The sequence below is a fragment of the Oryzias latipes genome, chromosome 10, assembly GCF_053564925.1.
Source record: "Oryzias latipes strain Hd-rR chromosome 10, Olatipes_Hd-rR_3.1".
In the NCBI taxonomy this organism is placed as follows: Eukaryota; Metazoa; Chordata; class Actinopteri; order Beloniformes; family Adrianichthyidae; genus Oryzias; species Oryzias latipes.
The window spans coordinates 23,064,641-23,079,129 of record NC_136246.1 but is presented as its reverse complement, the minus strand read 5'-3'; the positions used below and the strand labels follow the sequence as shown (position 1 = coordinate 23,079,129).

The 14,489-nt window shown below is 43.4% G+C and overlaps 1 protein-coding gene across 4 annotated transcripts in view; it reads right to left on the bottom strand.

Moving 5' to 3' along the window:
• Positions 1-1,014: 1,014 nt before the first annotated feature.
• unc5a (unc-5 netrin receptor A) overlaps positions 1,015-14,489 on the bottom strand; it is a 154,414-nt gene continuing 140,939 nt past the window's right edge. For all 4 annotated transcript variants that reach the window (XM_020706676.3, XM_004073514.5, XM_020706677.3 and 1 more), the window contains 4 exons: positions 8,224-8,373; positions 6,848-7,012; positions 6,584-6,762; positions 1,015-4,161 (listed from right to left, as the gene is read on the bottom strand). In XM_020706676.3, the coding sequence (XP_020562335.1) occupies positions 3,996-4,161; positions 6,584-6,762; positions 6,848-7,012; positions 8,224-8,373 (660 nt within the window). In that variant the 3' untranslated portion in view covers positions 1,015-3,995. The remainder of the gene's footprint in view (positions 4,162-6,583; positions 6,763-6,847; positions 7,013-8,223; positions 8,374-14,489) is intronic.

Sequence of the window (14,489 nt, the reverse complement as noted above, 5' to 3'; positions counted from 1 at the left end):
TAAGTTTGTTTCTAGTTTAAACTACACTTTGTTTTTGTGGTTACAATAGTGTTATACAACCACTGGTAAATTTACAGACTTGGTTTAAACCAACAAATCAAAAACTAGTAAAAAAAAGAATATTTTTATAAACTTAAAGCTTTACAAATCTACCAACTCCCTTTCCAGAATATTCACCCTAACAGCTTCTAAATGTTTGGAAATATTTTCCTTTTCATTTTCCCACTTTTATTCTATATTTAGAGACTGTTGAATATAACATCTGAACTTTAAACATGAATATAAAATACAGAAGTTCTTATAAAATCAAAATAATTAAAGCATCTTAAAATGAAATTTGATATAAATGGAGGTCTTAAGGACAGAATGCGGTGTTCTGTAAGTTTAATAGACTGTTGCTGGAGCTCAGGTTTCTGAGCAGAAGGTGCTTTCATGAAAGCTTCACTATCCCGAAAGGTCAAAGTTCAACAGCTTACATTATAGGAGTTTGATAAATGTGTGTAAGGAAATGATGAATAAACTGCCCCTAAACCTGTGACTAAATACAGAATCTGCATTTTTTTTGGTGAGTCTAATTAAAAACACTTTATAACTTTCCGCCTTGCATATCCTAAACTTCCTGTAATAAAGCTATTTCTATAGAATTTAATATCGACTTTAACAAAAATCACGTTTGGCATCAAAGAGTGTTAGAAGAACCGATCGGAAGAATTACATTTTTCACTTTTGTTCCTTTTTTTGAGGTAGTAGGTTTTGTTTCCTGTTTAGTTGGTTGCATTTTATCCTTTTAACCAGAATTTCTTTTCCTTTTTTTTTTTAACAGTTTGAAGGTAACTTCTGGCTCTTGCGTGAATGCATAAAGTTTTATAAATCCATGAAATTTGTGCAGTAAAGATGTTTTAGCAAATTTTTTTTTTAGCAAAAGTTTCTTTTAACGGACGTCAAAGTGAAATTCCACAAAATGTTTGGTTTAATGTCGACGTTCTTTTTGCAATTAAAGACTCCAGTCCTCGATTTTAGCAATATATAATTTATTTACAACAATTTTGGATTGAATTACTATACATACCTTTCTGAAATGTCATAGATATATATACATAAGGCCAAGTAAATACTTGAAAGCACTTAGAAACGAATTTCCAAAATTCTACCCACAAATTCATATCATTGTCCAAAAAGTACAGGAAAACTTCCCTCTGAAGTTTCTTTTTTTCCGTCGCCACAAAAACTTTTGACAACAATTTACATTGACAATAAGAAACAAAAAAAAAGTCAAACAAAGAAAACAACAGAATGAATATACAATTGCATAAGCGCTGTGGCGTGTAATAAATACAGCATTTTTGACTTGCAGAAAGGCAAGGAACATAGAACCAAAGAACCAAATAGAAAACCATTTACAAGCACAGGAGTCTATTGTTCTCAGTTCCCAAAGAAAACAGTTCCGTCAGTGACAGGGAGGGATGCACACGCCCAGCCTCACACACACAAACGCACACACCAACTGAAAAATGCGCACAGCCTCCTAATGAGTGACACAGAGTACAGTGCTGGGATGCATCATTTTTTTCCTCGTAACACAGAGTGAACTGACACCATGAACTCTTGAAGAAAGCACGCGTGTTACCGACATGAGCTGCACACCGAAACCCGTCGAGTCCAGAAGTCACCAACACGGAACCGAGGCGTCGCAGAACCTGCCGGAGGAGGGGGAGTGGGATCTGTCTCGGTGATACCACATCACTGAAATGCGCTCAGGCGACACGTCAAAGACAAAAGACGGGGGTGCTAAATTTTTCCACGCCGTCTGACTGAACGTGGCGTGTCGACATTGGCTCGTCGGTGGCCAAGAACTGACGTCTTCCTCCTCCGGTACAGTCCCGCTGCACTTAAATGCTTACAATTCTGGAAATGATCAGGCAGACGTATGCGGGACGAACAGGACGCGTAGAGAAAGTTCTGGATTAAAAAAAAACAAAAACAGCCTTTAAACCCTTAACACTGCAAATCACTGCTAGATCGCCAAAGAACAGGATATAGGCAAACACGTCACGGTTTAGACTTGACAAATGCTGCGCCACTTAAGTGTCTTTTTTTGGCTTCATATTAAAATATAATTTACATTTGTTTACAAAGTGGTTTGAAATAAAAACTGCTGACAGCATGGATCCTCCAGGACAAAAGTAGGAAATGAGAAACGAGTCGGACGTTTAGACGACGGCTAGGACTCACGCTACCCTAACTGTTTGTAAAAACGGCGATGAAACAACGCTTTCATCAACACAAAGGTGTCGTGGACTCAAAGGAGGTTCCGAAAACTTTGGTTACCCATTTCTGCCCATATACAATATGCAAAGTAACAGCACAGGGCTGATATAGAAAAACATATTTACATTTATGTGGCGAGGATTGAGGGGAATCGTTCTATCAGATAAAAAGGTGACGATTTTTATTTCATGGCATCCGTAGAAAACTGGAACAGGGAGGGGAGGCGGCATGTTTCAGAGAATGAATTCTGCTAAGATGCCATGTAGGAATCTACAAACTGTCAAAACCTGCAGAAGTAAAAACAAAAACAAGGATATTTTTCCCCACTAAAGGAAACCCTAAACGTACATTCCAAAGATCTGACAATCATAATTCATCTTAAAGGTTGGAGGGGGGGGAAACGACAGAATGGACTCTTCCAGCTGTCAAAGAAAAGGACAGATTGTGTGATTCTTTTTTAGGCAGACGACTTCACATGCAACCCTGAGGCAGACACACAACTATGGCTAGTTAGGGATTGCTCACACCTTCACAAAGTACACCTCTGACCCAATGGGCTTTAATCAAACCCTCTTTATGCTGCCCGCTTTGACAGATCCATTACTAAGGAATTACTGTGAAAACGTAACGCAGTAAAAATATAATGAGCGGAGCTGCAGCTAATGGATCGTATTGGCTGTCTGGGTTTGAAATAAAAACATTCAAAAAAAACCAGCATCAGCGAGCAGCAGAGTTTCTGAAAACGCCTCTTAATCTAAGTGAAGGGCTTCTTCCTGATGTGGAGATGTTGAATCCCCAACAACATTGCTTCATAAATGATCCAAACAAAGCTACACAATCACACTTTCAGCATGAGGAATCATTAAGATTGTGAAGAATTTGTTGTCAGATTTTCTGTGGCAAAGTGCTTTGTATTATTCATACGCTAGAATAACCCTTTTGGCCACGCTCCTATACTGGAGAATTAATGCAATTACGGGGCAAAGAAAAAGTCATTTTAGAAAGGAGACGACATTCAGTGTTCACACATATGCAGCTAGAACGCCTTTCGGCACTATGGCTCCTTCATTAGCGGTGACCAGAAACCAGCGTGATGGAGGATGACGGGGAAACGAACCCGATGGATCTGAAGCCGAGGCTCCACACTGAAAATACAACATTATCCCCTCCTCTCTTAGACAGAAGGGGTTCAGAGAGCCCCCACCTCACAAATATTGATTTAGAAGCAGGGAAAGCTGTGAAGCGTCTCGCCGAATCAAGATGTCAAGATGTTACATTCACAGCAGTGATGCCGACCGGACCCAGAAGTACAGCCGACCGGGAGGGGAGGGGGGCAAATGGGGCTCTCTAACACAATCAGTTCGGAGAAACGGGGACAAGCGGGAAATGACGGGCCAGCTGCGAACCGCTGGCACTTTTGATGAAACGTTCAGCTTTCTGAACTCAGCAACCAACGGATGTATTGTGGCTGTGGCGCTGCGTTTTGCATATTCCTCCCACTTCTGAAGGAGTGACCCACTCAGCTAAAGGTAACAGCTTCCACAAACACACCCACTTTTCCCCCCCGAAGGACCGTCTTTGACAGATTTGAGCCTAAAATGATTGAATAAATGGTTTAAACCCCCCTCCCCCGATATAAATCATCAGAACATCTTTAGCCCCGCCTCCTGCTGTTATGAGTGTATGTTGGCGTGCCACACTTCTCTCCCATCAGTCTCTCTTCTGGGCTAGCAGTCGCCATCAGAGACCAGGAAAATCATGGCTTCCTGTTTGCCGATGTCGGCCATGACGGCGGCCAGCTGGTTGATGTTGCCGCTGTGGAAATGCTGCGCCTCCCAGAGGTCCAGGATCCCAGAGGTGGGGCTCGCTTTGGATGCAAAGAAACTCATGTGTCTGCAGGGACAGAGGAGAAGATCCGAAATCAGTTCTCTTCAGCTCAGAGAAACCGTTTTCAGAGTTTTTTAAACATTTTTTAGTTATAACTTTTACACTGCAGAAACAGGCCGGCGAGAAATATATCAAAAAAATTAATTAGAATTTGAGATAAGCAAAATAATCTTCCAATGGGTTAAAAAAACGTCTTCGTTTAAAGACCCACTCCAAAGAAAATGTTTTTTTTTTTTACATGTTATGAAGATAGAGGACATGTGTAAAAAAAAATCATCTTAAAATTGCATTTCTGAATATCTCTTTATTAAAAATTGTTGTGATTATAATGAACTTGTCTGAGCTGACATCTGGCTCCAAACTGTATGGCTGAAAAGCTCCAACACTGCTTGCAATTTCTGGATTAGATTTATCTGCAGTTTTCCAGACGTTTAAAGCACTTTCAATGTGTCCATTATTCATTCATTCATTGTTCATTAGTGTACTAGTAATGATATCTTGGGGGGGGGGGTTGAGCGGCTATAAACTAGCAGGAGAGTATGTAAATGGGTGGATGTCGGGAAGTAGGGTTGGGCTTACACCAACACCTCGGGGGGCAAACGCTGAATGAATTCCTGCCGTTCTGCAGAAACGAGGCCCTAAAAACGTCACAATCGCAATTAGATCAAAAGATGAAAAACAATTCTAGTCACTAAGACACGTTTTCTCAAACTAAGAACTTTTTGATATAGACTTTTTGATAAGATTATTTTTATTGAAAGACAAATTTTCTTAAAACAAGAGTCTTTTTACTTTCTTGAGATTCCGTTTGCAGTGATTCTCTGTCGTCTCACCACACACAGATCTGCTGTTTTTAAAGTGATAAAAACGTAAAAACCTGATAACAAAACGGTGCTCTTTTGAAGCTGCCATCAAACACAAAACGTCTGTCACTTTTTATTTGGAGCTTAGTGCCTTAATCCTCTATTTGATGATGAAATTCGCTCCCAGTCCGCTATAGCAAATCCTATATGGACTTTCACAGTTGAGTCGGAAGTGACCTTTTCCATTCTAGGGCCACACCTTCACCATCAAACCCAATCAATGACAACAAAGCGGCGGCTCCGTCAGCGGTGTGTTTGATGTGGCCTGGGCATCCGGAGACGCTCCTTTGATTAATGGCGTTTTCCTGTTCCTCAAATGTCCAGGGCCTCGCGCGCTCTGTTGAGGACTACACGGCTGCGCTGGGCGAGTGTTTGGGAGGGGACAAACCAAAACACCAGCCAGCTGTGTTCACCTCGGGAGAGTCTGCTGTTTCCTCGAATCTCCTGTTAAATGTGTGACAGCTTTGGCAGAGCGGACAGCCTCGCTCTGCCATTTTCAGGCAGTTCTGCCTCCCTGAGCGTCGGGGAGGACAACGACTACAAAAGAAAGAAGTGTTTGTCAAAAAAAAAAAAAGATAAATCTGTCTGGAAACGGACCATAGTTCGGATAACAGAAAGCAGCGTGGCGTCCGACATGTCAGCTCTGTTTATTCACCTCGCCGTGTGAAACAGCGGCTTATCTTGTACGGCTGTGACACAGACGCTCGCTCGCTCTTTGGAGGGAAAGATCAAATAAAAGGTTCTTGGCATTTTAAGTTTTATCGAGCCGTCTCGTTCCGTTAAGTCTGCCCGCTTCACGCAGTCAGACACAAACAGAGGAACGCAGCCTGACAGAACGCCACGGACAACGCTGTCTTTTTCAGGAAAAAGGCGCCGCTCAGGACGGATCAAGCAGCAGAGAAGTTGTTCCTTCCTGCAACCTAAATGAGAATTGATTATGTTGAGCAAAACATTGCTAATTAAACCTGTAGTGCATCCATTCGGCTTGTAATTAATTGGGGTAAATAAAGTTGATTGAACAAATGAAGTGCTTTTATTTGATTTTATTACAAGTTGGAAGTTAAACTGGAGGATGAGGGATCAATGCCGGCGTCACGCCATTGCAGGTTCTAAGGTGATAAACTGGAAGCATTTGGGTGGAGGTCGGCACCGATCCAAACCTTTTTCCATCTTTTTTTTAATTTTTTATTTCCTCCCGGCTGACGGGCAGCCAGCCTTTCCAATTACGACGGTTAAGCAGGATGTAGGAGGAAGACATTTAGCTGCAGACTTTAAGCTGCTTAGCTTTTTCTGAGGGAAAAAAGGTAAGAAGGGGGTCATGATTTCCTGCAGAAATGATAGCTGTATCCATCGAGTCCACATTAATCCTATAGCCGACTGAAGAGGATTAGCTCGCCAAGGCATTACCTTGTTTACCTGAACTTTAGGACAAACACTTGACTGAGAAGATGGGCTCTTCCCCGGTGAAGAGTTTTACAAATGTAGAAGATAAGGCGACAGTAGAGGACATCTGCTAACATTTGTGACCACATTTGGGACTCCATGTGTTTTGGTGCTGTCCGTACCTCTCAAGTTTAAGTCTTTGTGCTAGCATCCTCCAGTCTGCTCCGTTGGGACAGGGGGCATCCAGACTGCTGCAGATCTTCTGCCTGATGAGGTACGGGATCTGAAAGGCGCTGGGTCCTGCCAGAGCCGTGGCGTTGCTGTCCATTACTAGAAACTCGGAGTCCACCGCTCGAGTGTCCTGGTGGGAAAGGACCGGCTTACAAACCGTCTCAGCGCGGCACGAAGGCAGCTGGTTTTAAGCGGGCGTGTCTGCTGAGTGTTACCTTGGCAATGTTAAAGTCCAGGCTGAAACTCTGGCCCTCGCCTTCCACCTGCCACACGCACAGCTGGCAGGTGAGCTCACAGGTGCTGAGGCTGAGCCGCTCCAGAGTGAACGTGCAGTGCAGGTACCGCTGGGAACCGTTCCAGATGTGGTAGAACGGGATCTCCTGGTTAGACAAACGGCAGTGAGAACCGCGTATCTAAAGCAGAAAACAGCCCCACTCTCCTGGCACAGACCCCGATGATCACTAATTACCCCGACATGAGCTGCCATCCTTGGGTAAAATAAATCAAAATAGATCCAAGGCTGACAACAAAAGGCAAAACATCTTTAATTTCACATTTTAGTTTCTTTCCTGATCCGCAGTAGATGCTGCAAATGCTTTGAGCATCACATCAGTGCAGCACAGCTACAGCACACAGACTCCTTCCTGCTACACTGTTTCTTCATCTTTGTCTTCCTCATCACACACGATGGAAGAACTCCTAAAGCTCTTTGTTCTGAGGAGGACCTTTAGCTGAGACCTGGCCCTGCAGCACACGCTTGTAACCATATGGGGGCACTGTTACCCAGGCGGACCTGCAGCAGAGGGAGTCGGCTGGAACACATAAATGTCTTCAAGGGGCTCCGGGGAGACTAAAGGCCTTTTTGACTGCACTGCTGAGAGGGGAACAACACTTCCAAATGAACAGGCACAGTCCAGAGAAATAAGCCTCTGCTCTGGGTGCGTTGTAGCTCCCGCTGCTCGCCTGGCACAGCCTGCGTTCGCTCTTCGGGGACCTGCAGCTCAGTGCTCACACAGTTCCATCCAGAACACTTTCTGCTCCTTTGAATGGTCTTTGTGTTTCCGTCGTTGGAGCGGCATTGTTGTTGGCCGCACAGGTAAGCGGAGTTCTGCAGACTTCCAGATATTTACACGCTTCTCTATACTTCATCTAAGCTCCTTTTGACATGACTGCGGCTATAATCAATCAGCTGGCTGCTTTTGGTTGGTGCACACAGCCCAGCTTTCAATGCAACTATGTAAACATGCACACAAAAGGCACACAGTGGATGCACGGACATCCAGAACCGGCGACTTTTGCTGAGGCATTGATTAAAAGCTTCCTGGTGCAAAGAAGATGTTGATTTAAAAAAAGAAGAAGAAATAAATGAAAAAAACTCCCTTATGTTAGAACAAACCACAAAAATACGTAAAGTTCTGCAGTTTTGTCTGCATGCACCGACCCCGCCTTCTGCAGCTCTTACAGTCAATTCAAACAATGGCCGCAGATGCTCTAATTTGACAGATTCAGGCGGGCGCTTGTGTTCTCTTGTCTGTACTGCTGTTGTGATCTGGTGAGACCTCCCGCCCCCTGCAGGGGCCATCCGACGCACCTGGTAGCCGGCGAGCAGCTTGCTCCTCCAGTGCGCCTGGGGCATGTCATGGATGGACAGGCGCAGGTTGTGGTAACTGTCTTTGAAAAGCAGGACATGAGGCTCATCAATCAGGCGACCCCCGAGCTGCCGCTCCATCTGCATCACCTCCTGAGGAGAGACAGAGGCAGCGAGGGCCGTCAGGGCTCACGAGGAGCCAGCCGTACAGGTAACACAAACAAACAAACTTTTTTGCAGCTCATCACAAACGCACAACATGGATTTAGGTGATGTCTTAACCACAATGGCATCAACGTGAAGCCTGTGATTTCTCAGTACTGTCTTCCTCCACAGAGTAGGGCTGTGGCTGAGTGGACCTTCCCACCTGGATGGTAATGAAAGGGCCAAACGCGCCGTTGGTCGGCTCCTCACTGCTTTAGCGTGAAAACGCCCTTCATTTCCCTTTTTTTGTTTTTGTGCCAAGACAGATTTGTAATAGCCTGCCTAATATTTTAATCTCTGTGGGATTTGCTCACTAGACCATTTGTTGCCGTCCAAATGACCATCTGGAATGGGATGATATTATCCTCCGCAGCTCCCTCTGTCTATCCTGTGAGCCGCCCGACTCTTTAAAGATCTGCTCTCCAGAAAGCACTTGTGCTTCACAAGCCACGATCCGACGAGACCCACAAACGCTGAACAACTTTAGACTTTCATGGGAATCCAGGATGCGTTCAAGAGTGTTGGATTTCTAAAAGACAACAACATGAGAGGGAGGTGCGTGTGGATGTGGACCACATACTGAATGCTACGCGATGGAGCGGTTACTCATGAATTTAGCAAAGACATCTAATTAAGGAAGAAGTGGCTGTAATTTTTTTGTATGCACACCGCTGATTCAATTTTCTGCCCTTTTTCCCAGGAATGTGCCAGACTGATTCCAATTACAACAGGAAGGAAGCTGTAGATGATCTTTTTGGGATCTCTACCTGCATTTTTTGATTTGCTCCCCCTTTTGGTCAAAGAACTTTTTCACAAAATTGAGTTTATTCATGAAAACAAGAACTCCAAATCTCCAACTAAGATCTTTCTCAAGTAGTAAAGGATGCTGAAACTCTGTGCCGAGTTAGTACAGTATAGATCCTGACATATTCGATAGTATTGGCATCCTATGACATAAAATATGTGGATTTCAGTGCTTCATTTCTGTGTTTGTTTGGGACATGTTAATTTGTCTGAAACGGACAAAGAAGCAGGCGTAGTGACGCGTGAATGTGAGTTTTAAATGCAGAAGGCATAAGGAAACTCCCATTTACATAGATTTTCATTGTAAGTGGTCGCTTGAACATGCATTGCTGAGGGTGGTGTGAACGTAGCTTCAGGATAATGTAGTCTGCGCACACATATGACGTAGTATTGATGCTGGTGGACAGTGCCCTTACGCCCCACTTCGGTCGTTGGTAGGGTACAGGCCCCTTACTTAACTGCATGCAAATGCTGCACGGATGGGGCGTGTTGGTGATATGTCAGTGCCGGTAGGACGCCCACACAAACTACACTCTGGTCGTTCAAATTTCTCATTCCTAACAGTCAGGCTTCAAGCATAGAGGCCAACAGGTGAACAAGGAGCATACACTCCTCACTGGAACAGCACTAATGGACTCCCTTTGCCCGGGTTTGGGGAGGTTGAAAAAGTGAAAAATTCATACTGCGCCCACTTCCCCCTGACTCACCCTTATGTGTTATTTAACTGTTTGCTACAACTTTACCCCCCAGCAGGCTTATGGAAAAAAACTTTTTTGCTTTATGGGCTCATTGAGCGGTTTACAATCTTAAAATTTTGTGTGAGCCACCTGGGTACCCCGTACAGTTTTGTCCATTTTTTACCTGCAGACAGCTTATATCCAGCCTTAAGGGCAGTTGTGACTAAGGCCCTGTCAAGTGTGATGCTGCTTCGTTACACTTAAATGTTTTTGGGGAAAAAATCGTGTTTTTTTTATTTTTTCCACTTTTGAAGCACCGGTTTTAGGCACAGGAACCGATTTGGCACCGGATAAAATCTAAACAGTAACCATCCGTAATTCTAAGTCTACAGATTCCTTCAACCCCAAATGTCCAACAGCATTAAAAGGGAACGTATGTGGAATTGGATGATGCTTTCCTCTGTGTTCTGCCACAATGGAGCATTATGATCTTACCCAGCCCACTTTTCCTGTGAGGGAGGTCAGGCGGGAGCCGGGAATCAAAGCGTGGGAGGTCTAATGAGTTAATAACAGAGGGCAGAGTGTTCGCCGCAGAAAAGCCCCCCGCTATTATGTCTCTTACAGATACAAAAGGCACATTATGTGGACTTCCACTGAGGTTCATTTAAACAGTTCTTAAGCACAATTATTTGTTGGGGTGATTAGCATTGCAAATTGGCTGCTGGACTTTGATCAGGTCTTTGACCTATAGACACAGATCTATAGGTCTTAAAGCAGAAGAGAGTGGAGAATGCCAATTATCTTATTATCAACAAGAAAGAATTACAATGAATATTAAACTGCTCGTCCGGCAGTTTGTCAGCTTCAAGGCTGAAAGGCCGAGATTACAATCTGACAGGGTCGTGGACACTTCTAGATGCACAGAACGACGCTGCTGCCTTGCTCACAGGTTGTTTACTTGTGTCTAGCACGCATGTGTCTCTACAGGATTTCAGCATATGTTCTGGACGCAGAGAATAATGGCCCTCTTTACGCCTCATTATCCCGTTAACAAATGACAGTGTGAATAAGCTAATAGATGAGAAGCTAAATTTGACCATGCAAGTTGGTCCTTCCGAGGGAAAAACAAAGCACGCTTTGGAATCGCATCACATATTAATTATCATCTCAGAAATCCATTTTTGTTTCATTTAGTGAAGGAGAAAATCAAGGTGACCTTTAAGATGCATATGAATGGTGAGGCCTTCAAGTACTGCAGGAGAAAAGCTCTTTTGTTCTGAAGGAATTTAAAATAGTGTGTGAGGACTGCGAATTCAGAGCCCAGCAGAGCCAAGACCACCCTCTGACATTCAATGAGGCTGGCTAAAGAGAGCGGGATATAGCAGGGATGAGTGGAAAGAGCAGGAGCTGCAGAGAAGGGAGACACAGGGAGCTTAACATTTGTGTCTCCAGGTCACCAAAGTGGCCAGCTTTAGCAGGAAAGATAACAGGATTACTGCAATCATGGCCAAATTCTGCCCCCCCCCCCCCTTTTTTTTTTTTTTTTAGTGTGACTTCAACCCCTTTGCATCCCACTCCACACCCATCCCTTCATCCTCTTGGCATGGACCAGAGCTGGTACCGTGATAGACTGGGGCTGGGCTCCACTGGGAAACAAGAGACACTCATACAGCTAATCTCCTCAGGCTGGTGCTGACAGAAAGAGGTTAGTGACTGCAGCAAACTCTCTCTTACAACAAAAACAGCCTGCCATCAGTGAAAAAAAAAAAAGAATTAAATAAAAGCTACACAAATCAAAGTATAAGTAGAAGCCTATATATTAAGAAGTGGACAGGCACAAAGCTGCAGGCGCTCCCACAGCAAGGTCAAGCTCTTACTTGCAGTCTTCTTTTTGTACTGGCTTTGCTTGTAATAAACTGATTAACTTAACTAGCTCTGATGGGAATTATGAGCAGTGTTTGATCAGTTAATTAGTCAAGCTACATGCAGTCCCAAACCAAGAGGCTGTAATCTGCTCATAAACCTGCATTCACCCTTCCACTATTAGCCATATTGTGCCCTCATTTAAAAATGTGCGCTCATTGGTGCGATCCATTTTCGGCGCTGCTCCTTTCAGGCAAATGCATTTGTTTGTAGAGACTCGGCCGGCTATGTGGGCTCCATAAATCTGGGTATTTGTCAGCAAGACGTGACAGGCTTTTCCTCTCAGACTGAGAGTCTATCAGTCTGAGCTCCAGTGGCCGTGCCTGCTACAGTCAACTCTGATTAATAACTACAAATAGAGGGGACTTGTCTGCTCAGAGTTATAAATGGGGACTGCGTTTGCTAGGGAAGAGATGCACATTTGGCCTGATAAATCACAAAGGAGGACCAGAGGAGACGCAGTACGCTAAAACACGAAAATATGGAAACAATTTTTCAGCTAGTCTCGGTGATAAAGCTGACTGTCTTGTTTAACTTAATGTCACCAATTACTAGTGTATGCTCTGCTGGGTTTTATTTGATTTGTTTGTTGTTCAGTGACTTTTTCTGATGGGAAAAAAAACATCCTCTGCACATGCTGCTTTTCTCTTCAATGGGACATGAAAGCAAAAGGTTTACACTTAGATCTATCTGTTGCAGAGCTAGCAGAAAAGAAAGAAAAAAGCCGTAGAGGGAGCACATGGACAGTTTATGAGCTTTTTAAATGCAACCAGGACAAACATCTCGAGGTCAAATGCTACAAACGAATTCAGGAGCTTTCATTTAACCAGCAAAGACATTCAATTAGGAATTGATTTAATCTGAGAAGAAAACATTTTTACAACCACCACTTAGCCAGATGTGACGTATTAGCCGCTAACACTGATGAAGACAAATGTCTGCTGCTTCACGCTAGCTCTCTCACACCGTTTTTGCTGCTCTGGAAATAAACACACCTCAATAATTAATAATATTGCAAAGACAAGAGCCATAGATGAAGCTGCACGTTTGAAAGAAACATGTTCACACTGAGAACATGACTGGCTTTAGTTAAAAAGTGAAACATTTGCTTGTGTGTTTAGTTTGGTGAACAAACATTTCCACCTGCTATACATACATTTTTTAATGAGGTGACTTTTCTAAAAAATGCCCATGGACTGCTTTTTCAGGGATATATGACAATTGTTAACTTTTACTTTGGAATGAAAAACACATAATAATTCTATGTACTTATAAACCCACTCCTAACATCTATTGAGCTATTTTCAAAGCATTCCCAGTGATAATTTAATTCTAATTATGCTGTTTTTAGCCAAAATAAAAAAAATAAACCTGCATCATTTTCTAGGACATAGTTTCTGCAGAGCGGCAGTAGTTCATTCGAAATTTTCCTCTGAGTTCTGGGCAGAACTACTGGTGTGGAGCAACCCCACCACCCCTTTCTGTCACCCATATCTAATAGCCATTTACACGCTCACCCGCTGCCTTACAGCCCCTCACATCCCCAACCTAACATTACCTATACAACAAAAATGGTGAGCAATAGCAGAGCTTTCCAGTCGTACAGTATTGAGCCAGATGTCAGCTTAGACAAGGAAAACAAAGACGTACATGGATCTATTTGCAATGGGATAAATCAGAATAGAGCAAGGAGCTTGTGTCCCACCCATTGTAGCTTCTACATCACAGCTAGAAGCTTTTTCAAACAGCATCTTCTTCTGATTCACAATGATTTGAATAGAGAAATACTCAGAAATAGAATTTTGAGCTTAATTTTCTTAATATATGTCCTCCATCATGGGAAAAATGCCAGAAGAACAAGTTAGAAACACAATTTTCATTGGAGTGGGTCTTTAAATCCGTTTAAATGGAAACTTTATTAAACTCACAGACATTCCAAAAAGCATGGATGTTTTGTCATCCTTTTTAAAACGTCAATTCAAGCAACAATTCCCTTTTGATTCATAAAATGGAAAACTTTGACATTAAGCGCATAGATAAACAAAATGATGCTTTATTATATTTAACAGGCACCTTTTGGGGCATTTGCCAGACTAATGAGATGCTGCTTGTGTCTCTGGGTGTCTGGGCGCAGACTGACAGGGCGCGCTTCACTGCAGGTGTTTTGGTGGTGAGATGGCAGAACATCAATGGAGCTTTCCCACTGGTCTAGCTGAGAACAACCACATGCACAGGGAGGGCACTACCAAACAGTGATTATGTCGACTTTTCTGCCGTGCCAGGCTTGGCGAGGCCGATCAAGAGTGGGACACACATTAAATATTAACTTAATTGGTCCCGGCAGAACCCCGCTAACATACGGCAAGCATCAGATGGAAATGTCACTGCTTCCCCAGAGCTCCTGTACACTTAGGATCAAAGACAATAACATTGGTTCTAATCTGCTGTAATAGGGAGATAAGAGGCTGGATGGTACAGCATGCTTAAGATGCGTGCATATGTGTATCTGTCATCATCCCTGATGGACGCTTGTCAGAGCTGACTGACAGCCAGGGAAGAGGAGAAACGCTCAGCCTCCCTTTTGGACTCAGTTCTGCCTATAAGCATCTTATTCTCCCAAAACGTTTATCTAAAGTTAACACAGTTGCAGAAAAGTTGACG